The sequence below is a fragment of the Eleutherodactylus coqui genome, chromosome 2, assembly GCF_035609145.1.
Source record: "Eleutherodactylus coqui strain aEleCoq1 chromosome 2, aEleCoq1.hap1, whole genome shotgun sequence".
NCBI classification, from domain to species: domain Eukaryota; kingdom Metazoa; phylum Chordata; class Amphibia; order Anura; family Eleutherodactylidae; genus Eleutherodactylus; species Eleutherodactylus coqui.
In genome coordinates this window covers 71,124,729-71,149,897 of record NC_089838.1, presented here as the reverse complement: position 1 = coordinate 71,149,897, position 25,169 = coordinate 71,124,729, and the positions used below count along the sequence as shown (strand labels likewise).

The window sequence follows — 25,169 nt, the reverse complement described above, 5'->3', positions numbered from 1 at the left end:
CACCCATTCATGAATTCATGAATGGGTGAGTGACTGCTGCCTCTCAGCGCTGAGCCAATCAGGGGCAGGTCTGACTCACATCCATTCATGAATTCATGAATGGGTGTGAGTGAGACATGCCTCTGATTGGCTCAGCGCTGAGCCAATCAGGGGGCAGGTCTGACTCACACCCCCTTCACACCCACTGCAGGACGGCCGCGCGGAGCTCCGGCTGCCGGGAGAAGGTGAGTATATATATATTTTTTATTTTTACACATTTTAGGATGAATTGCAGGGAAGGGCTTATATATTTAAGCCCTTCCCGACAATTCATCCCGGGCTCGCCCGCAGTGCATTGCTTTAAATGGAGCCGGCTCTATTGCCGTCTCCATTGAATGCAATGCGCTGGACAGCTCCGGCCCGTTTCTAATGAAACGCGGCTAGGAGCAGATTTTCGGGCGATTTGCGGGCGACTTGCGAGCACCGGTCACGCGATTTGCGGATGCGCATCCGTCATGCGATCCGCAAATCGCGTGAAAAAACGCCCGTGTGACTAAGGCCTAAGAGTGATCAATAAGTGGAACAGAGCAGGTTGCCACAGGAGGTGGTGAATTCTCCTTCAATGGAAGTCTTCAAACAAAGGCTGGACAGACATCTGTCTGGGATGATTTAGTGAATCCTGCATTGAGCAGGGAGTTGGACCCCATGACCCTAGAGGTCCCTTCCAACTCTACCATTCTAGGAGTCTAAAAAGGATAATTCTCATTTTCTACAAAAAATTTTTGTCTGGGATGAGAAGTTGGCAGTACTGGGAAATAAATGTGTATCTAGCAAACCTTGAGAAATAGAAATTAAAGAAAAAGTTTAATTATAAATATTGTAGTATGCAGTCAACTACTTGAACTAACAACAGACCTTGTTTCCTTTACCTACAAACTGCGATAAAGGGGTTGTCTCACAGAATTAAGATTTGAAGCATTTAAAGCTTAAGGGCAGGCTCACACGAGCGTGTGGTAAAACTCTGCATATATAATGGCGCGTTTTACTGCGGAGTGGACTGGCGCGTCGCGACAAATGGCAGCAGTTTTTGCCTGCGCATGACAGCGTATCTCATACTCGCTGTCATGCACTAAGTTCCTGGTTTATTTTATTTTTTTCATTCCCCACTGTCGCTTAGCGACATTCCGTATAAACGCCGCGCATCCGGTTTTTTACTTGCGCATTATATGTAATGAAAAACCGCTAGTGTAAGTGTAAAAGCATAAATCAATGAATTTTAATTGCCTTGATCTACCGCATAATACGCAATTTAAATACACTCGCGTGAGCATGGCCTGACAGTGCAGCTAAAAGAAGTTAGTCAGTTCTTAATATTTGAGGAGAGGGAAAGTAACATTGTTCAAAAACTTAACCACAAAACTTTTCAATTTGCGAAAAATTCTTTCTTTATCTTCATGCTAGAAAAGTCCAACTGCATTCTTTACATATTTTAAGCACGACAAGTCAGATATATTAATGTTTCAAAGCAAACATGTGAAATTCACAGTTTTCTAAGCTTGGCTGATTTTCTTACACAAGACTAGTGAATGCCTATGGAAATGAAGCGTGATCCCGCTAAGCTGCCGTAGAGAAAAAAAGCTAACCATTCTTTAAAACTAGTCAATCATAATCTGAAATGTACTATATTATCCTATTATAGCCTGGCTCTTGGCTCAGAAAAATTCTCAGATTTTTAGTTTTCCATTAAACAGTTTTCAAAGTTTATAACCTGACTCATCAGTCCACTCCACTCATCCAAAAGAAACATTAGAGACGAAATCCAATATGTTGCTATTGATTTTTTAGCTTGAAACAGCAGCCTCTTTATTCCTCTTTTATTTTTCATTGGTCTTTTAAGGCATGAACCTTCCCCCCAAATTAAGGCAATGGTAGCAAAGGGGCAGTTTGACTTTAAATATATGTTCCTCTGTATCAATTACTCATGTCCAATATCTGTGCTACTATGAATAGTGCCAGAGCAGATGAATAAGGTCACTAGTTACTCCCAAATACTTAGGATATCTATTGGATGTGGTAACTAATTTATATAATGTATAGTTAAAGCCTTTGAGTGTTAGAAAAAAATGTATACTCTATGATGCATTCAATTTAATATCTTGCCTCATTGTTATTGTGGTATGTTACCAATATCTTGACCCTACTTTTTACTCAAGCTGTGATTAGAGATGAGCGAGCATACTCGCTAAGGACAATTGCTCGAGCGAGCATTGTCCTTAGCGAGTATCTCCCCGCTCGGAAGAAAAGGATCGGCTGCTGGCGCCGGTGACAGGTGAGTTGCGGCAGTGATCAGGGGGGAGAGAGGGAGAGAGAGATCTCCCCTCCGTTCCTTCCCACTCTCCCCAGCCGCTCCCCGCCCGCCGCCGGCAGCCAAATCTTTTCTTCCGAGCGGGCAGGTACTCACTAAGGGCAATGCTCGATCGAGTAATTGCCCTTAGCGAGTATGCTCGCTCATCTCTAGCTGTGATATTTCTGCAGTAGTATTCCCATCTTAGACATTTATCCACAGATTCTGCTATAAATGTCAGGTAGATGTGAGTCTCATTACAAGGACCGGCATCTATCCCAAGAACTGGCGTAGACAACGTCATCCCACCTACTGCTGTGCACTGAATCCAGGCCACAACTCAATAGAGCAGTGGACGGAATTACAGAAAAAAGCTAAGCTCACTGCCATTTCTGTAACTCACAAGTTAACAAAACAGTAAAGTTTGATGTTGTGTATTCTTTCTGGCTGCATTCTATCACCAGTCCTTTTCAGTCTGTAAACAGAAACGATCCTGAGGCGATGCAATTTGGACGAATTAGAAATTTGAGTCAAAAACAATGGCAGAATGTAAACAATCTTTGATATGTAGATGACACCACCCCGCTTGCGGAAAGTGAAAGGGACCTGGAATACCTTATCCAACAAGTGCAAAAGAAAAGCGAACGCATGGGACTTAACCTCGACAGCAAGAAAACGAAATTTATGACCGCGTCAGGCAGCAGTACAGTGAACATAAAAATTAACAATGAAGTCGAATTGAGAGACCAAGAGACGGATTACACTTGGTAGGATTGCAGTGCAAGGAATGGAAAAGATCTGGAAAAGCAAGGATATTAGCATTGCAACAAAAACCAGACTAGTCAATGCAATCGTCTTTCCCATAACGATGTATGGTTGTTAAGGTTGGACACTCAGAAAAACAGACAGAAGAATAATTGATGCGTTTGAACTATGGTGCTGGAGGAGAATGCTATGGATACCTTGGACTGCCATGACAGCGAACAAGGTAGTGTTAGATCGCGTCAAACCGAAAATATCACTAGAGGGAAAAATCATCAAACAGCGGCTCTTTTTTTGGCCAGGTGATGTGCGCTAATTCACTGGAAACAGTATGGATGCTTGGCAAAGTCAGTGGAAAGAGAAGATCAAGACAACAAAGAACAAGATGGCCACCACAAACATGTGAATCGTGGAACTGAAAGAAGCGGTGAAAGACATGAATGCGTGGAGAGAATATTAATCCTTAGAGTGACCGAAGGTCGGATGTGACTGAACGGATAATCATCATGATTTCCAGAACTCTTATTCAATTCTATGGTGAAGCAAGCTTTATAATTTCCGTAATCCTGGCCACTTCTCCATTCAGCTACAGCCTAGATGTGGCCAGCATCAGGTGGGACAGGGTTGGGAACCCCTGTTCTAGAGAAAAGAGTGGATGCACTATAAGTGGGAATAACCCTTTAATAAAAAAAACATTTTCTACATCCCCCTATTTTATTCTACTTTCTTCATTCATTTCAATGGGAGTGAAGTCACCTAGGGGACTTCCGCCATCATCCCTTATAATGCACATCCAGCCTGCGGCACTAACAGCAGCCTGGGCAATCAGCTCATTGTTGGGGATCCTAAGCGACAGATCCTTGGAGATTAACTATTGGTGACCTACCCTTTAATGAGTACTGTTTGTTGTTTGGTTGTTTTGTTACTTTTGCATGTTTCAGCTCTCGTACTATCCCTTTAACTATTTCCGCTTCTTTTGTGCATAATACTTATTCAAGAATTCCTCTTAGTTTATAAAACATATGACAGTCTTCACCTTTGTATCCTCGCTCTTAGGCCTCACACCACCTAAGAAGTGATGATTTAGCTCTTATTTATATACTATATTTCTGTCCTGTGTACATCATTTCTACGCTCATTTTCTACTTCCTAGAGTATTTTTTTGATGATTCCCCAATGAAATGCTTTCTACAACTTCTCCATATTATCACAACATTGCTCTGACTTAAACGCACATGAGGGTTTCGCTTCATCCAGATGAAGTAATTTATAGCTACATCCCTGCATAGAAGCATTCACTGTTTAGCAAAGAGCATTAAATTATGGTGTCTGCAAAGCGGCCCATTTTTGTGTTCTGTTGTTGGCAACTCACATCAATCACTGGAGCTAACAACAGAATGAATTTCCTAACTGACACAAATATACCGGGATGAGAAGTTTAGGATTTCAAACCCTAAAATGTAATCTGATCGAACAGGACGGAGACAAATGGCTCAGCTTACACCTTCGAGTTTTGAATTGTTTACATGTAACATTTGTGACCTAAAAACAAATGGATATTTTTACCGTTAGTTGGCAATCATGACTGAAGCTACATACTGAAACATTGTTGCAGTCTCTCTTTGGTCCAGGACACAGACAGTTATGACTGAAACTAGTCAGGCAGAGCTTGGGATAAAAAATATTATTGCACATTCAAAGAAAGCTGTAGGGATAGGGAATACCTGAGTAGCTAATGTTGTTTCTTATGTGTTATCACCACTGTAGAATTTCCTAAACTTGATAGAATGTGTTCTACAAAGCAGATTATTTCTCCATTCTTGCTGCCACTCTTGGATTGAAAGAACGTCATTTGTCAAGTGTTTTATGTCTATCTTTAGCATTATCGAATAGCCGCAATGAGCACATAGCTTTTACCTTGCTTCACCCTCATAAGTTTGGATCATTAAATGTAACATATATACCTAATAAATGTGAAAATTATTTCAGATGTTGTTGTGATGAGAGGTAGACAAAGGCTTAAAGGGACAGTACCATCTTGGGAATCCCCATCCAATGTGCTACAAATCTGAAAAGAAAGCACTCACCAATTACATGTGTATGTCAAAAATGTCTTGTTATCTTTAAAAACCTCAGTCTTCATTGAAGTTGTTTACAGCCCGTTGCTAGGGGAACCGACCTCCTCCACTTTGGAGCGGAGATGGACAGCGCTTGCGCATTTCTAACTCAATGCGCAGCAATCTGTTAGGTGACAAGGACCTCTGCAGTACATGCACAATAACTCCTGGCCACTAGCTACTGCCGCTGTTGGCTGGTTCTTTGCAGAGCAGGGCGAACAAGTCCTCTGCGATCGCGCTGCTCAGAAGCCTTCTCTGCAAAGAAACAGCAGGGAGCAGCGATAGTGGTTGGCCGGGCTTGGAGCTATTGTACATGTGCTCCAGAGGTCCCTGCCACCTAGCAGATAGTTATGCATTCAGTTAGAAGTGCGCAATCGCCAGCCATCTCCGCTTGGTTCCCCTGGCAATAAGGAGTAAGCAACTTAAATAAAGACTGATGCTTTTAAACATAATGGGGCCTTTTTAAAACACACATGTAATTGCTAAGTATATTCTTTTTAGATCTGCAGCATTCTGGAATGGGGCTCCCAAGATGGGAATACCCCTTTAATATATATATATATTTATAAGACAACTGCTACTTTGGTTACAAGGCTGCATTATGGGTCAGACGAAGCTTTAACTGACTCTCTGTAATTGGGTAAGATAATAAAGTATGTTCCATGTAAAATTAGGAAAAATATTTTGGTACTGCTTCAAGTTGAAAAGTCCAGAAATAGGATCAACCTGAGGGTTTGTTCTGTTTGAGGAGCAGAGAAATGGAAATAAAACCAGAATTAAACGTTTCCGCTGTTTTCCTCACCAATTTTAATGCATTTTAAAAATATATATATATTTCCGTTTATTTCACTTTAATTCCATTTTGTTTCCTCCCCATTTTTCTAACAGAACAAAAAGCCCAGTCAGCTGCTCTATTTCTTTGGTTTAAAAATGGAAATGAGAAGTGCGCTATTTGCTCAGTTTGAAAGATGGAAATGAAACAGAACAGAATTAAACAGAAATATTACCATTAAAAAAAAAAAAAGAAAACATTGAAATGAATGGGGAAAACAATGGAAATGTTCAATTCCATTTATATTTTCGTTTCTCTGGTCCTCAAAAGGAGCAGAGAAATGGAAATGGTTAACAGAGGCTAACAACAGTGAGAATAAGCCCTGGATTGGACGTAGCCTACAGGGGTGTATTCACACAACTGAATAAGGATTGCTGAACTCTATGCATGCACTGCAGAATTATCCTCATGCACATGTATGAAACAGATTTGCAGTCATAGAACTTTCAGCAACAAATCATCTGAATGTGAATATACCCTTGAAGGCTATGTCTAAGTTTAAAGAACAAAAGATGTGGTTAAAAAACCAATAGTAAGTGCATTTAAGCATGCCTGGGGTAAATATATGTATGCTAAGAGAGAAATACCAAAGAAATCGCAGGACAGACTAGGTTACATGTATACATTACATTGTATCTTTTTCTACAATCTATTGCTCTAAGGTGGGCATAGCCTTTCAAGGGGCTGTGCAATTAAAAATATTGTTAATAGCTAAATCAAGTCCATAGTAATACATTTTTGTATTTACACTTATGCTTCTATCCCCAGATATTCCAGGACTATTGATACAATAGCGCCACCTGCTGTTTCTATTGAAGAGCCTTTCTCTGTCCAGTCTCCCAGTAAGGCCGCCTGCACACGGGCAGGACCCTGTGCACATCCAGCATCCATGCGTACTTGCTTTTGTTCTTCTCTTCCTGTGCTGCGGATGGTCCGTACGACGAGCCGTCGAACGTGCGCAGTACAGATTTTTCTTTTTAAAAGCTCTGCTTTTCCCGAGTCATCGCCTAGCAATGACGCAGAATCTGCGACCTTTCCGCATTTTCATTACGGAAGGGTCGTAGATTGAATGGCTTCCATTGGCTTTAATGGAAGCCATCCGCGTGGATTCCGTGCAAAAATAGAAAATCCTGCGATTTTTCCTCTGCAAGCGGAAAATCACAATTGATTTCTGCTCATGGACAGGAAAAAGCAATTTTCAATAGCAGGTTTATGGGCAGTATTTGCTGCGGAATCCGGAGGCGGATGCCCGCTCTGGATTCCGCAATGCAAATCTGCCTGTGTGCATTGGGCCTAAATGTTCCAAAGTGGTCACATCAACTCAGTCTCACTTCTCTGCAGCAACGCTGTCTCCCTCTCACCACTTGCTCAGCATCTCTTATGGCATCAGAGAAGATGCAGCAACTTCACAAGCAGCAACTGATCACACCGGGGATCCCTCCACATAACCGATGCAGCAGAGACAGAAGCAACACTGAGCAGGTGGAACAATTACTGACTTGGACACAGAACAGAAACAACAGGTAGCCCTATCCTTACATTATTCCTGGACGGTCCGGGGATAGAAACTTTTTTTTTTTTAAGAAGTGAAAATACAAAAAATATTTAGAATCATGGGCTCTAGCTATAAACAATGTTTTTTATGAGGCAACCACTTTAAAGGGGTTTTCCAAGCAAAAACTATCAGGATAGGTCATTGATTGTTGATCACAGGGTACCGGCCACACGAGATTCCCAGCAATCATCTGATCAATGGGAGCTGAAGCAGCTATTACATTTCTGGCACTTGCCTTTTGACACTTAAGATGGGCATGGGTTTTATGGGAGTGAAGCCAGCTAGGCCACTTCTGCTTTGGTCTTATATTATGAACATTCAGGGTGTTGCACTGACAGCTGGGTTGAGCGATCAGGTGATCGCTGGGGTACCCGTGCGGCAGGTCCCGAGCTAATAACTATTGATGATCTATCCTGAGGATAGGTCTTCATAAGTTTTTGCTAGATCCTGTTCCTGGATTATTCTGCACTGTCATTTCATGTCAACCAGTTTTTAGGGCATCAGAAGATTTTCCTCAATTCTACATAGAACATGCTTCAATTGCCCTACCAGAGAAAATATGTTTGGAACTAAGGCATTAGATATGCTAGTAGAATTCTACTGCATTTCAGTGTAAACCTTTACTTTGAATGTGGTTGAAGAATATCCCAAAGTTTATGGAGTGAGTACATAAACCGATACAATAAATCAGTAGATGCAGATTATGTAACAATGTCATAGGTGGAGCATTAAAATCCTTTTACTTTTTCATAAGAATGTGCAAAAATGTGGTATTTTTTACCCTACGACAATTATCACTATTGTTGAGTAGAGGTGGAGCTCATTTTCTTCCTCTTTTAGTCAGATACTTTTTATTAGAGCTTGTTTTCCTTCTCAGCATCTGCTATTAAGTTATTATTTTTTTTTAATAATTTGATTAGTCAAGTACTTACATCCGCTCCAATTGCTTTAAGTCTTGAAATGCTCCACGCTCAATGATGCTGATTTGGTTATCCTCCAAGTGCCTAAAACAAAAATAATTTCAGTCATCCAATAAATAAAATTATTTTGTAGTTCTTTTCTTTTAATATATAAACACAAACGATAAAAGCAGAACGGGCAAACAATTTTTGTTTGCAGATAAATACTTTAATTATGTATTTACAGAGCCTATGTGTATGAAAGAGAACAGTACTGCAAGTAGTTTAGGTCCATTTATATCTTACGTCACCATCATTGGCTGTAATATAAGGATATGTGTGCATGCCATAGAAGGTTATCGATTATTTACAGTGATGTATCCATAGGTTTCCAAGGAAAAACAGGTGAACTTCCTTCTGCCGTATACAATAATCACAAACGGTTTTCAGTGGGGCTCAGAATAACATAGCATAATGGAGAAGGGATGTATTGTTGGCTTTAATGCAGAATCTATAACTATATAGTGATAAGAGCTCCAGCATTAGGGAAGAACATATTAGGAGGACCTGTATGGGGTAGCCAGGAGCTATTGATTTGCATTATCTAAAAACCTCTAAAGGTCCTATCATTTCAACAAACTTCTGACGTATCACAGGGACATTTAGAAGATGTTATTGATGACAGTTCCAGTTTACCAACATTTCATGGTTAGAGTAACTTTGAACAGTCAATATAAAATTATGCAATAAAAAATGGTACAAGATACGCAAAAGGAATGTTTTACTAAGTGGCTCAACTTTTTATGCAGACTGAAACTGTGGAATATTGCAAAAAATTCTTAAAGAATGTTTTTTTTCCCTTTACACATTAAAACAAATCTGTGAGATGGTTTCTACTGTCCTATCTGAAGGCACATATAGGGAATAGATGCTGGGCTTTGTGATACATAGGTGTGGTTTACACTGTAGAATTTGAAGTGAATGGGTCTTAGCCTGCAGTATCATTCCAGTAAACTGTACGATGTACAGAATTGTGCGAGTTATTGTGTACAATGGCTTTGGCAAACAGCCGATTGGTGGGGACACTGGGTGTCAGATCCCTGCGGCTCTTTTATTGATGATCGATCCTGAGGATAGCTTCTAAATAAATAGAAAAATCTTGGAAAACCCCTTTAATATTGCTTCTTACTATAATCTTGTATTTTGTGCCTACATTGTCTACTTCCAAAGATGGAAGTCTATCCCAATCATGTGACGGTCAGCCAACTGCGCTGCTCATTAAAGTACAGTTAGTGGAGCTCTTTATTATATGGAGCCATATGACCATCACATGACCAATTCAATGACTACAAGCAAAGATCTAGAATATCATGCACAAGCATTTATACACAAAATAGATTAGAAAACTCAATAAGGTCATTGCTAAAGAATGAGTACACTTCATCTGCTGAAACTGGAAAAACCTGTTATATTAAATTTAATAATCCAAGTATGTCAAATCTCACAATTTATCTAAACCTTTTCACAATGTTCACCACTAGGTCTTACCAGGGATTAGAAGTAGAAAGTCTATATGCTAAAAAAATATACTTTTTACTTTCTATTCCAAAATATCTCTGCGAATAGGTAGGAGAGTGATGCAATGTGTACAGTTACATAACAACATAGTATGTTAGGCTGAAAAAAGGCATGTGTCCAACCAGTTCGGCCTATTAACTCCCAATGTTGATCCGGAGGAAGGCAAAAAACCCCAGTGAGGTAAAAGCCAATTTTCCCTATTTAAGAAAATTAATTTCTTCCTGACTTCAATGTGGCAATCGGAATATTGCCCGCATAAACTAGCCTATTGATGGGATTAATGATTATAACACACAATATTGTATGGCTCAAGAAAGGTGTCCAGGCCCCTCTTAAACTCTTATCGAATTTGCCATCACCACTTCCTCCGGCAGAGAGTTCCATAGACTCACTGCTCTTACAGTAAAGAACCCCCTTTATTAAGACTATTAGTATATGCTATACATTGGAGATAAACAGACTAGTAAATCTTTGGATGTTTTGCTTATGGCAACAGTATGTGGAATGTCAAAGCAAACAGCATTGGGAATACTGTCACTTCCATATAATTAAAGTATAATGAAAAAAGTTTGGTACCATGTTAGCCAGTAGAGCAAAATGTGATTGCTCCCAGCAAGAGAAACCAAGTAATCTTGTAGATATGATACCTTTTATTGCCTAACAAAAATACATGATGTTAATGCGAGCTTTCAAACCAACGCAGGGCAGGGTTCTGCTTTAGGCTTAACTGAAATAGATCTAAAGAGCCATGCATATTTATACACACATACTTATGACAAGGCACAGACATGGATGTGAATTTGCACTTAAAAGAATACTACCACAGAAACACAAACATCTTCGACTACTCTCTGATAAGGGAGTAAACATTTTATGGACCCTAAATTAGTGATGGGGGAAGGGTCACCAGGCCAGCAGTGTTATCTGTACTATAGATTTCTCATACTTCCCATTCACGCATGAATCCTCGTGAAGAATTTAGCCCTTTATTAAAAGTGTCAAAAGTTGTTATAAATTTATATTCCCAAATCCTTCTATGGCTTTGTGACTTGAAATTGCCTTTCAGTATCATAACTTTCATGTCTTCTATGTTGTGTCTGTCACTAGAAAAGTTCTCTGCCACAGTTAATTCTGTTTTTCTCTGTTTAATTGTGTAATGATGAGATCTCATCCTAGCTTTATGTTTTTGTCCTGTTTTTCCAACATAAAGGCCACCAACAAGACATTTACTACACAGTGTAAAGTACACAACATCGGACGTGGAACATGTGAATGTCCCCGGGATCTTATAGTCCTGCTGTGTGTTGGGGATTTGTATCCTGTCCGTGGTCAGTACATGTAGCAGGTCTTGCAGCTCCTTACATTGCAGGGATAAGTTCCTTTTTGTGTGTCAGAGGACAATGCACTCCTGATTATAAAGTTCCTCAAATTTGGACGTTGCCTGTAACACAGAAGGGGAGGGTCCGGGAATATGATTTTCAGAGAAACGGGACAAAAACTTAAAATGAGGATGAGGTCTTATCGTCACACAATTAAACAGAGAAAGACAGAATTACCTGTGGCAGAGCACTTTTCTAGTCACAGACACAATACAGAAGATATGAAAGTTATGAAAGGCAATTTCAGGTCACAAAGCCATAGAGGAATTTGGGAATATAAATTTATAACAACTTTTGACACTTTTAATAAACTGCTAAATTCTTCACGAGGATTCATGTGTGAATGGGAAGTATGAGAAATCTATAGCACAGATAACACCGCTGGCCTGGTGACCCCCAACACTAATTCAGGGACCATAAAACCTTCACTCCCTTATCAGTGACTGATTGCATTTCTGTTGTAGTATTCTTTTAAGGGCAAATTCTTCACATCCATGTCTGTGCCTTGTCATAAGCATGTGTGTATAAATATGCATGCCTCTTCAGATCTATTTCATTTAAGCCTGAAGGTGAACCCTGCGTTGGTTCGAAAGCTTGCATTAACATCATGCATTTTTGTTAGCCATTAAAAGGTATCATATCTACAAGATTACTTGCTTTCTCCTGCTGGGAACAATCACATTCTCTATATAATTATCATGAGGTCTATATGTTAAGCAAGAAAATTCTTGCATTTATAGTAACATAATAATACTCCCGCTGAGAACTTCCAAAATTCATATGAGTTAGTTTTCTATTTACTTAGATTAAACAGGATGAACTATCTGATAGGTGGAAATCTTTTCAATGGGTGTCTGATTGGCATAGAGTACAGAAGGCATCACCATATGACCAATGTTAGTGTGAATTAATGAAAAAATAAAATACAAGGTCTATGTGGCATCTAGAAGGGATTTTGCACATTCCTGAAAAGGAGGTCATCACTGTAGTATACTGTATATACATACACAGATAAGAAAATAAAGGCATGGTTACACAAAGGGTCATGATATGTGAAACTTTCTGCTTGCAACCTACAGTACTCGAAGATTTTTCAGGCCAGCGAAGTCCGTCTTGGTAATCCTTGTGATGTTATTTTTATCCAAGTCTCTGAAAAAGGAAAAAAAAACAAAATAAATAAATGTATACAGTAAGCTCAGATGTTAAGAAAAAGTAATAAACATGTAAGGAACAATATCTTCTGCAACAAACTATCAACATATTACACAAAAACGCTATCATAAAATAGCAGAAGCAGGAGCGAGTTCAGAAGCATGGTTTTTGCCAATGTTATTAGGATGATTCAGGCAGCTGTCCCAGCCGACGGTGCTGTGATTATTATGTTTATCACCCTTGGAATCCAAAAACACTGTCTGCTAATTGTGACTTTATAGTTCCTGTAACATAACAACTGGGGATGCTGTCATGCCACTGCCTCTAACTACTGCCTTATAATCATTAGAAGGATATCCCCACACACACACCGTTCATTGTAAATAATTTTAATAATGACATTTCCCGCTGCAACATGGGATTCTATAGGTGACAGAAGCCACTCACTGACATCTGTGAAACAAATACAATACTGCGCAAAAGTTTTAGGCAGGTGTAGGAAAAATGCTGCAAAGTAAGAAAGCTTTCAAAAATAGAAGTGTTCATAGTTTTTTTTTAATTAACAAAATGCAAAGTGACTGAACAAAAGAGAAATCTAAATCAATATTTGGTGTGACCCTCCTTTGCCTTCAAAACACAATCAGTTCTTCTAAGTACACTTGCACACAGTTTTTGAAGGAACTCGGCAAGGAGGTTGTTGCAGACATCTTGGAGAATTAACAATGCAGGCATGCTCAAATTCTTCTGTCTCTTCATGTAATCCCAAACAGACTTGTTGAAGTTGGGATCAGGGCTCTGTCGGGGTCATATCATCACTTCCAGGACTCCTTGTTCTTCTTTACACTGAAGATAGTTCTTAATGACATTAGTTGTATGTTTGAGGTTGTTACTTTGCTGCAGAATAAATTTGGAGCCAATCAGATGCCTCCCTGATAGCACTGCATGATGGATAACTATCTTCCTGTATTATACAGAATAAGTGTATGAAACCGTCTTCCACAACCTCACCTTTGTAGCAGAGTTTGTACTTTCCTCATCCATTTTTAAGCCTCCTGCACAGTTGTTTGTGTTTCAGTTAAAGGGGTTCTGTCATAAAAAGAAAAAAAAAAATCTATACTTACCTATTCCTTCCCAGGCAGTCTTCTTACTAGATCTTTACCTCACATATCTTCTCCTGGCTACTCAAATCCCCCAGGTCACCTCACCTCCAGCTGCCGGATCCTCTTCTTCCTGTTATGTAGCGTACATTGCCGGCATTGGGCTTCTTGCAGGTCAGTTAATGCTGCAAGTGACGTAGCGTTCACTGCCTAGCAGAGAATGCCGAATCCTCGGCAGCCTGCTTTAGCACGCAGGTGCGGGGTCTCGCCGCTAGTGTTCATATAATATGTATAGGGCGAGACCCCACGCTAAAGCAGACCACTGAGGATTCTGCATTCCCTGCCAGGCAGTGAATGCTATGTCACTAGTGACTAGGTACACTGACCTGCAGGAAGCAGAATGTCAGCAATGTACGCCTAGTCACAGGAAGGAGAGGATCCGGACGGCTGGAGGTGAGGTGACCTGGGGGACTGGAGGAGCCAGGAGAAGATTCGTGAGGTGAAGATCTGGTAAGAAGACTGACTGGGGAGGAATAGGAGAGTATGGAAAATTTTCTTCAATGATAGAACCCCTTTAAGGGCTGTGTTTCAACCTACATATGAAAATAATGATCATTATCATCTACTTGGTATAATTGGGTAAGTCCCTTAGTGTAGATGAACTGATGCCATTTAAAGGCAAAGGGTGGCCACACCAAATATTGATTGAATTTACATTTCTCTGTTGTTCATTCACTTTGCATTTTGCTAATTGACAGAAACAAGCTATTAGCACTGCTATTTTTGAAAGCATTCTTTCTTTGCAGCATTTTTTGCACACCTGCTTAAACTTTTGCAGAGTACTATGTGTCCACAAAGTTTCAAATGGAAAATTCTTCCAATGGAAACCTCAGAGAGACACATACCCTCACACACCTGCCTCATTGAAATGAGTGGGATGTGGCTATTACGCAATCGAGATGTGTTGCACCTAAATTTCAGCCCACTGCAACTTTGATTTGGTAAGAATTTGCAGAAGCATGCAGTTGGACACTTGGTGCAATGTAATGTTTTTTTTAATTAAAGCTTCAGTAGCTCATCACAGTGTAGCCTTGGACTAAGGGCTCATGTCCACGGGAAAAAGAAGAATTAAAATCCGCAGCGGATTTTAACTCTTCTCCCGCGCGCGGATCCGCACCCCATAGGGATGCATTGACCACCCGCGGGTAGATAAATACCCGCGGATCGTCAATAAAAGTGATTTAAAAAAAAATGGAGCATGAAAAAATCTGGACCATGCTCCATTTTCATGCGGGTCTCCCGCGGGGACGGCTCCCGCGGGCTTCTATTGAAGCCTATGGAAGCCGTCCGGATCCGCGGGACACAAAAATCATATTTTACTCACCCGCTCCGGTTCTTCTCTTCTCCGCGGCGCCATCTTCTCTCAGCCGCGGCCGGATCATTTTGCTTCGGCCCGACGCATGCGCGGGGCACGTCACCGACGTCATCGTGCACATCCGCCGAGCCGAAGAATGAAGATCCGGCCGCGACGAGAGAAGATGACGCCGCCGCGAAGAGAAGAAACGGAGCGGATCGGAGGTAAGTTTATTCTCATTTATTTGCATTTTCAGCCCTCATGTCCGCGGGGCAGGAGGGACCCGCTGCAGATTCTACATGTAGAATCTGCAGCGGATCTGATTTTCCCCGTGGACATGAGGCCTAAAAGTGAAAAATTAAAAAAGCCTTGGTTAATTTGCTGCCAGACATTTTTGGCTCAATAGTTTGGCTTCGAGCAAAAAAGAATCCAGATATTCGGAGTGTTGATGGGGAGTCAAAAGGGATCTTAGATTGGCTGAACTGTGTAGGCCCTGAAAGCCAAATGATTACTCAACTACGGCGTGGTGTCTTCAGGATCACTTTAATTTCACTACAATATTTTCATTCATTCATATTGTACTTAATCAGTAGTGGACATTCATCCTAAAAGAGGAAAAACTATTTCCTAAGTTTAATTTTTTTCATTTTTGCAATTTGCAAACTGGAAACTCATGAGTGTAAAAACTGTAGCGATATGGTCCAGGAACAAACAATTTCCAGGATGAAGAGCATAAAGCTTTAAACCTATGATTACTGCTTTAGGATAGCAGCAGGCAAGAGTCCAGTTCCCACAATTCTTCCCAGCTTGGCATTCTAGGTTTTGTTCAGGATGCAACTTTTCCAACAATAATTGATGAGTTAAAATACAATATTTCCACAAAATGATTAGAGCCCCACTCTGCATATGCTAATGTATAATCTGGCGCCACTCTAATGCTTTTAGGGAAGTATAGCTCTGTAATACAGCATCCTGCATATGTAATCTGATAGCAGCACTGTTTACATAAAATTAGAGGCAAACAACGATACAGAAGAGCCTCGAAGAAGGAATGTAAATGATACTTAAAGGGGGTATGCCAAGTTTAATCCATAATGTCTGGTGAGGATCCAACCACTGATGACCTCCTGCTAACCATGAGTATGGTGTCCTGTGTACCCCCGAATTAATGGGGCAGTTGTCATGGGGGTGCAAATTTTCTTGCAGATTTTAGCTCGTCATTTGAAGCAGTGAAAATCTCGAGCCTCAAATGACATGCTGCAGATTTGATATCCACAGTGCTGGGCAATTTCGGCTGGAGATTTTTTCTGCAGCATGTGGATGGGATTTCTTGAAATCCCACCCACAATGCTTATACTGTAAAGCATTGCAGAGATACTGTTCTAAACTCTCGCTCGTGACCTGAAGGTTGCGGGTTCAATCCCTGCATGGCTCAGGTAACCGGCTCAAGGTTGACTCAGCCTTCCTTCCAAAGTTGGTAAAATGAGTACCCAGCTTTGTGTGGGGGGAGATAAGTTGGCGCTATACAAATAAAAAGATTTATTTTAAAATATTTTTAAAACATACCCTTAAAGAGGTGTTCTCCATAGATTACCCCTGTAACATGTAGCTATACCGAATACCATACAGTGACACATGGAGTTCCTACAGCTTCATAGAGAGGATCTGCAAGGCCTTCTTGTGCCTCCTTTTCTGTCATGTGAATAACATCTTACACTCAATATAAGACGTCTGACTAGAACCCATTAAGGATATATGTGCAGATTTCTTGTAAACATTTTTTTTCTCATTCATCGGAATAGGCCATTCTGCCCCAAAAAACAGCCAGATGAATGGAAATGATTTTCAATTGTAGAAATTTCTGCAACAAATCATCTAGGTAAGTATACCCCTAGGCTAAATTCACACCTGTGAAGTAGGGGTCAGTTCTAACAGAAAACAGGAATAAATCTGAAAAAAAAAGTGCCACAGAAAACTTCTCAAAACCCTGGGTGTTTCTTTTTCCTTTTTATTTTCATAAAACAAGGTAGGATTGACCTTTCGTTCATTTCCTATTAAAAAAACACATTATATCCTAATCTATTATAACATTACATGCCTACCCACAGGTCACTATTTGTCAAGTCTGTTGTAAGAGGAGTATGCCACCTAATATAATAATGCTGCTGTATCACATACACTCTCTCCCGTCCCAACATTTGGATGCCACCACTCCTGAAACATGGGGCCAGAAGTCCCCTAGATGTCCTCACTCACACACTGTTCTCATCAGTCAAACCAGCAGTCAAAGGGGTAATACTATCTGAAGTAATGGAACAGAGCAATAAAGGCCAAAATTATCAACGTTTTTAAAACTTTAGTACAAAAAAAGATAAACAGATAACAAAATAAAAAAGGACAGACAATAAATGCAAAAAATTCTGAAAATAGAATGTAGAAACATAAAGAAATCTAAACTTACAGCAAATCCTTAGCATTTCTGTTCCCGAGGGTGGATTAAAAAAATGACGCACACTCCAGCTGCGCCAAACTGCACTCATCCAATGTGAACCAGTCCTATTGTTCAGAATAACTTTTTATGCTTTCCACCCCGGACATCCAGGTAAGTATCTGGCACTTATTTATTTCATTAAGCAATCCCCACCTCCAGATTTTTCTTGTAATACAAGTTCTTGGCCAGTTCAAAGAACATAAAAGTTAAGTGCCTTTTCACACTAGTGCTTTGCTTTTCATTTTGCCAATCCGTTGTGGGAAAAGCAAAACGGAAAGCAAGTATTTCCATTTTCAAGCCCATAGACTTGCATTGAAGCAAAAGGTCTTTAGTTTCTACATTTTCCGTCTTTATTACATTTTTTACACTGGATCAAAAGCGCAGACTGCTGCACCTTTCTTTCTAGTTTCGGAAACAGAATACTGATGGATCCCTTTTTTTAATGTATTGTACTAAGTAGGAGGTAGATGAAACTTAAAAATAATCAATTTTCCATCTCCAGTCTAGTCTGTTTTCCACATGGTGGCTCCTCTTCAATGACTGTGGCTCAGTGGTTAGTACTGTTGCCTTGCAATGCTGGGGTCCTTGGTTCAAATCTCATCAAGGGCAACATCAACTTTGAATAACTCCATACTGACATCATCGCTGGGTCAGACATCAACCTGCATCTCCAGCACTGCAAAGTAACAGCACTAACAATTGAGCTTCTTTCATTGCCAGAGAAACAGAGGAGTAAGAAGAATAGACAGAAAGAGTATATAAAAAACCAATACAGATATCACCTTTGGTCAGATTTGAACCTACAGCTCCAGCAAAATGAAAATATAATATAAAGATAAACATTTTAGAATTTTTCACACAATAATATGCATAGTTTAAATTGGGATTCATGCTCAGTACATCTTAGCCTGATGTGGTGCAGTTTGGTATCCAATCAACTCTGCCCTCATGTGTATGCATTATGTAATTACACACTATGCCTCACACTCACTCATAATCACCATAGCATCTACAGGATGGGCCAATGTCTAATAGAAAATCTCTCTTTGTTGCCCATAGCAAGCAATCACAGTGCAGCTTTCATTTCTTATACTGCTGAAATAAAATGAACGTGTTGCGGTGCTTCTGGAATCGCTTCCTTTCTAAATAATGTGGTACAGGTCTTATATATGTTTTTCTATCTTCTGGCTCTGGTGGGAGTGGTATTAGGTAAGACACGCTTGGTCTCACCTGTGGGTGCTTTTTCAGGACTATTTAACCTGGCCTGGTGCTGAGCGTTAGTGCTGTTTAATTTTAGTCTTCTTCTGTCTGTGATAGAAGTCAGAGCCTGGTGCTGGATCTTTTGTTTGCCCGAGTCTTCTCAAATCTAAGTACTGCGGTTATTAATTCATTTTTATCTTGTTTTTTGTGGTCTTCTCCTATCCCATGTAGGATCTGCTAGTGGTCTAGGTACCTGGTCAGGTTCGCTCTTGTCTGGACGGAATATCTGCATATAGGCAGGTCCCTTCCGTGGGTAAGGGTCTTCAGGAACAGCTTTTTCCTTGTGGCGGTTTTCTTTATTGTTTACCACAGAAGGTGTGCAGTTGCGTGAGTATTTCAGGTTTACGGATCCAGCGTGTCCTGCTTGGACGTGACAGAAAGCTGTGCTGTGATTGGTTGCTATGGGAAATTAAGATTTTCTATTAGGCAGCTTCCATAACAGTGTGTTTCTACGTTAACTTTGTTTGACCACCCTGTACAACAGACTTCATAGGAATGTTGTTTACTGGGAAATATTTTAATTAGATGCACTAAGAATAATATAGAAGCTTGCAGAGGCTTTTGAAAAAGGTCATCAGTGTTTACAAAAGTATAATGCAAAGGGACCTCCATGTTGGTTTGCCTGCAGTATTTTGTGTGTTTGAAATAGCTGACGCCTTTGTATTATAACTATTAGTAATAATTCCATTGAATCATTTTCCTGAGATATATTTAGTAACATATATATTTAGACACATTTAGTATATAAAACTATCTATTTGGATAGATAGATAGATAGATAGATAGATAGATAGATAGATAGATAGATAGATAGATATGAGATAGATAGATAGATATATAGATAGATATATAGATAGATAGAGCTTTAAGGCATCCTGCTAACGGCTGTGTCAAGACTGCGCTAGCGGAATATTGCATCGGAGTCCGACATAGCGCCCCACAAAGACCCCATTCTCACCTCTCTGGATCTGCTGCAGAAGTCCCATCCAGTGAGCCAGCGCACACGTGCAGTGCAGCGCATGACGTGCCGGCAGTGGGTGGTGACACGTTATCACGCGATACTTCTGCTGTGCTAACAGCAGAAGTATTGCATGACGGATGTCTTCCATTGACTACAATGGAAGCCGGATGCGCGTATTTCTACGACAATTAGAACATGCCGCGATTTGTTTTATGCTGTGGAATTCCGCAATAGAAATTCGCAGCGTGAACATTGCAAGGCAAAAAGCTATTAGGTTCAACAGAATAACGTTGCGGATTTCCTAAAGCTCTGACCCACATGGTGTGGTCAAATTGTTGAAGGCTGTGATTTTGCAAAACAAACAAAAAAGCTGCAAAATTACACAATGTGACACACTGCACAAACAACAGAAACAAATAGAAACAACCAAAAAAAAAGCCACAAAAGATGGGACTGGTATGCTGCACATGTAAATTAAAGGAGATGTCCCGCGCCGAAACGGGTTTTTTTTTTTTTAAACCCCCCCCCCGTTCGGCGCGAGACAACCCCGATGCAGGGGTTAAAAAAACCACCCGCACAGCGCTTACCTGAATCCCGGCAGTCCGGTGACTTCAATACTTACCGCTGAAGATGGCCGCCGGGATCCTCTATCTTCGTGGACCGCAGCTCTTCTGTGCGGTCCACTGCCGATTCCAGCCTCCTGATTGGCTGGAATCGGCACGTGACGGGGCGGAGCTACACGGAGCTACACGGAGCCCCATAGAGAACAGCAGAAGACCCGGACTGCGCAAGCGCGGCTAATTTGGCCATCGGAGGCCAAAAATTAGTCGGCACCATGGAGACCAGGACGCTAGCAACGGAGCAGGTAAGTAAAAAACTTTTTATAACTTCTGTATGGCTCATAATTAATGCACAATGTATATTACAAAGTGCATTATTATGGCCATACAGAAGTGTATAGACCCACTTGCTGCCTCGGGACATCTCCTTTAAGCGTTTATTGCACTAAATATGCTTGAGGGCTATTTGCTTATTGCGACTTAAATGACAATTCCCATTTCATCTCCTTAGAATCCAGCGATGTTACTAATATTCTCCGTGTTTGGCCATGTTTACCAAATACCAAGCTAATTGTTCACCATGGAGATGTTACATATTTAAACAAACCTTTCCTCGTCTCTCTAAAAGAGATGTCGGTCTTTTGTATACGGAGCCAATTACAGCATTACACTGGAGTAAATTCATTTGAATGCTATGAAAAAACACCAGGATGAATCATAAGAATGGCAGGAATTAAAAGGGGATATAAACTGTGGAATGCAGGCTGCAAATCTTGGAGACTAGGTAGGATTAAGCATTCAAGATGCAAATATGAGGAGGTAATTTCTAGCGAAGAAGCGTACTTAAGTGCTCAATTTTCTATTCAATGTGAAGTGTAACTTAACATGATATGAAACTGGTCAGATTACTCCGATGTCCTGGATAGATAGAACATTTGTGTATGTGCCTAGAGTATCATATTATCTCCTCCTCCCATTGTCATCCCAAACTCACTTATAGTTATATGCCAGTCAAAGACACTTTGTCCTCTTTTTTTTTTAACCAGAGGTGTCCCCAGCGGCCACACAATGAGGAAATGACATAGGACACTATGTGTATAATTGACAAGGACTTGGTATTTTATTCATTAACTCATTGTGGGCTCTTATATATACTGTAGATGTCACGCGATGAGAGCGCTTCCAACAACTAATAGATAGATTTAAATATTCCTTTAGGATTTGCTCCAGTTTTTATTATAGGTTATGGAACAGAGACATAAAGGGTAACGACCCCAGAGAACAGGACTGGGCATATGGAGGTCACAGTGGTCCCTGCTCAGAGCCCTCCCCATTAGGGTGGCTTTACACAGGACAACTATTGTCTGTATAGTTGCTTGAAATAGGCGAACAAACAACTGTTGTTTGTGTGCTTTTACACAGAGCAATTGTTGTTCACTTGTTGCTCAATTTCACGGTCGCTGAAACACATACGTCCTTGCAAAGTTATTGGCTAGTCTTTGCATGCCGAACGATTGCCTGTTTACACCAGATGATAATTAGTTAACCAGCAACTATTTTAGGTGGGCTGAAACAAAGCTGATAGCGACTAGTAAAAGAATTCTCCCTCGAGTGATATATCATTGCCCTCAATAGGCCAAAAAACTAGCAGTGCTTAGACCACAGACTAGCAGTACTTAGACCAGAGACTAGCAGTACTTAGACCAGAGACTAGCAGTAGTTAGAACCAAAGACTAGCAGTAGTTAGACCAGAGATTAGCAGTAGTTAGAACCAAAGACTAGCAGTACTTAGACCAAAGACTAGCCGTACTTAGACCAGAGAATAGCAGTACTTAGACCAGAGAATAGCAGTACTTAGACCAAAGACTAGCAGTACTTAGACCAGAGACTAGCAGTAGTTAGAACCAAAGACTAGCAGTACTTAGACCAAAGACTAGCAGTACTTAGACCAGAGACTAGCAGTAGTTAGAACCAAAGACTAGCAGGACTTAGACCAAAGACTAGCAAAACTTAGAACCAAAGACTAGCAGTACTTAGACTAGAGACTAGCAGTACTTAAACCAAAGACTAGCAGTACTTATACCAGAGACTAGCAGTACTTAGAACAGAGACTAGCAGTACTTAGACCAGAGACTAGCAGTACTTAGACCAGAGACTAGCAGTACTTAGTTTTACAGTGCTTGTTTTACATGCCAGTTTTGCCACAAATTCCATGCTGGTTCCACAACATATTGTCTTCTGTTTTAATTTATGTCCAGAGTGAATGTACTCTAATTCAGGCAAAACCTCTCACTATCCAAAAAACATTACTTAAAGGGGTTGTCCAGTTGTCACCAAATAGGATAAGTTATCAATACTAGATTAATGAGGTCTATTGCCCGGGACCTCCTGCCGATCAGCTGTTTTCCAGGTCAGCTGTTTGCTTGTAAGCAAAGTAGATTTTGACAAGAGCAGACAGTTCCATTCTTACTGTTGTGGCAAAACTTGGTATTGTAGGCAAAGTTCCCATTTGGTTCAATGGGAACTTGTTCTGCAATACCAGGACTCACAACTACACTAAGAATGGAGCTGTCTGCCTCCTGCAAAAATAAGATTAGCACAGGAGTCCACCAGCTGGATGAACAGCTGACTTGCCTGGACAAGGGACTCCTGCTGATCTAGTTATTGATGACTTATCCTGAGGATAGGTCATCAATAGTTTACAACTAGACAACACCTTTAAACCTATCATTGTTGGGCAGCAAGGAGTAAGTTACACCCTGAAGTTAATCAGACAGCACAAGCCCTATGTCAGAACCATACAAAAAGTCAAAACATTTGTACATATCTATGGGCCATTATGTGAGTTTGACTAAATTATTAAAAAGCAGGAGGAAGTCAAATCACGCTCTACCTCAGGCAGCAAAAACGCAATAGCCCCATGAAGAGCTGAATTTCAATACCTCCTACACTACATTTCACTAGGCTGTAACTGTGGTTAGACTACGGCCCTTACTTATGAATATTAACACATATAGCGCCAATTCTTCATAGAACTTGACTTTATAGAAATTGCGCAAGATTTACAAAAACGGCGCACTGTCTTGTAAATTTCACACAATTCATGCTGCTCCGAATATAGGAAAGATGTGCCACAAATCTCTGCATAGCAGTGCTACGTGCACCAAAAATGCCCCAATTTGTATTCTGAAATATGTTTTGAATCACAAATTAAATTCTGCTTTCTGCACTAATTAGCCAGCAGTCTAATTGCGGAATATATTTTTTATAACACATAAATGGGGGGTAAAAACATGAAAAAAAACACCTTGTACATGTAGTTGATTTGCGTCACAAAATGCACCAACATCCGTGTAGCACTATTACGTGCACAAAAATCGCATTCACAAATATTTTTTACTTTAAAAATTATATTCGGCATCATCTACTAATATAAAATAATTAGTTAGTCAAAATAATAACAAAACAAAAAATGGGGGCAAAATCAAGAAAAAAAACAAACCTATCCATGTAGCTCGATTAGTGCCAAAAAATTCGCCAAACCGAGTGTGCCAAAAATGCGCATTCTTAGCAACTTTCATTAGGTTTTACTAGCTCCAGTTTTTACTGACACTTTCCTGTAGTAATGCTTCCGAAATGCTCGGAAAGATAGACAGAAGCTTGCAGAAGAAAAATTGGGGAGCCTGTTGGATCTTTTTCCTCTTTTTGGCACGAGCCATTTTGTAAATTTGTCTAAAACTCCGTACGCCTTAATTCTGGCGCAGTCATGGACACAAACCTGTCGGAAACACATTCATAAATAAGCGCCAATGTTTGTGAGTTGAGCAATGGCTTTAAGGCTTCTTAACCAATCATGTAGAGTTTATAATATGTTGCAGCGAAAGAGAAATGACACACGAATAATTTGGTTCTTGGATAACCCTACACTAAAAAAATGTCCTCCATGTATGAAAATTCCCCTTTAAAATGAAAAATACAGATTTTTTACATTGATTTTCAATGTTTTGGATCATAATCTTTCAAAACACTCTCCATCCCCCAAATAGTTCCACTTTCGAACCTGGGCTGTGCCTGCTAATACTAAAAGCTCAAGCGAATTGGGCTAAGCTGCGGTACTAGACACAGCCCATACCATAGACACAAGTGGTGCGGTTCCTGGAAAGAAACGGTCTTTATTAAGGTCAGTCAACCCATTTACAGTAAATCTTCTGCAACTCCTGTGGATTGCAGTATGATGTGTGATGTCATGTGAAGAACATACTCTATATAGTAGATCACTGTAAAATGATTTGTGCAAAAACAAAGAAAAATAACCTTTCGGTGACAGATGTGCTTCAATAATCAGCACATAAGACTTCTCTGCATGTACTGTTCATCCAGAATTTTACTGACATTTTATAATCCCATATATTTCAAATAAATGATTATTCAATAATCTATATTTTTCATAAAAAGGACCATTTATATAATAATGACTTTTTTATAGCGCAGGGTTATCCAGGAAGCAAACCAAGCTGTTTCCAATGGTGTAATGCATCAAAAGAATATTTTCAGGAACGCCCTTATATTAAAGTGAACCAAGAGTGCATAAAAATTAATGAAGCTGGATGATGTGCGGTTGATGCTGGTAAATGTCTGGCAATAATAATAGATGGATTGATAATTTTGCCAAAACAACCTTATATTCTAACTGTAGTATAATAATGTTTCTGGCTCACTGAAGACCTATGACCCCCATATTCTGCATCCTGATTTTAATGTATATATTACAGGAAGCAGCAGTTGTGAAACACAGTCCCTTACCTGCAGACCCAGGTGAGCAGAACTCACTAGAATTACATAGAACGTC

General features: G+C 40.2%; 1 protein-coding gene across 1 annotated transcript in view; it reads right to left on the bottom strand.

Annotated features, from left to right (window-relative positions):
• Positions 1–25,169, bottom strand: part of SLIT3 (slit guidance ligand 3) — a 523,433-nt gene that overhangs the window by 444,560 nt on the left and 53,704 nt on the right. The window contains exons 2-3 of the mRNA XM_066591106.1: positions 12,523–12,594; positions 8,522–8,593 (exon numbers count right to left, since the gene is read on the bottom strand). Of these exons, the coding sequence (XP_066447203.1) occupies positions 8,522–8,593; positions 12,523–12,594 (144 nt within the window). The remainder of the gene's footprint in view (positions 1–8,521; positions 8,594–12,522; positions 12,595–25,169) is intronic.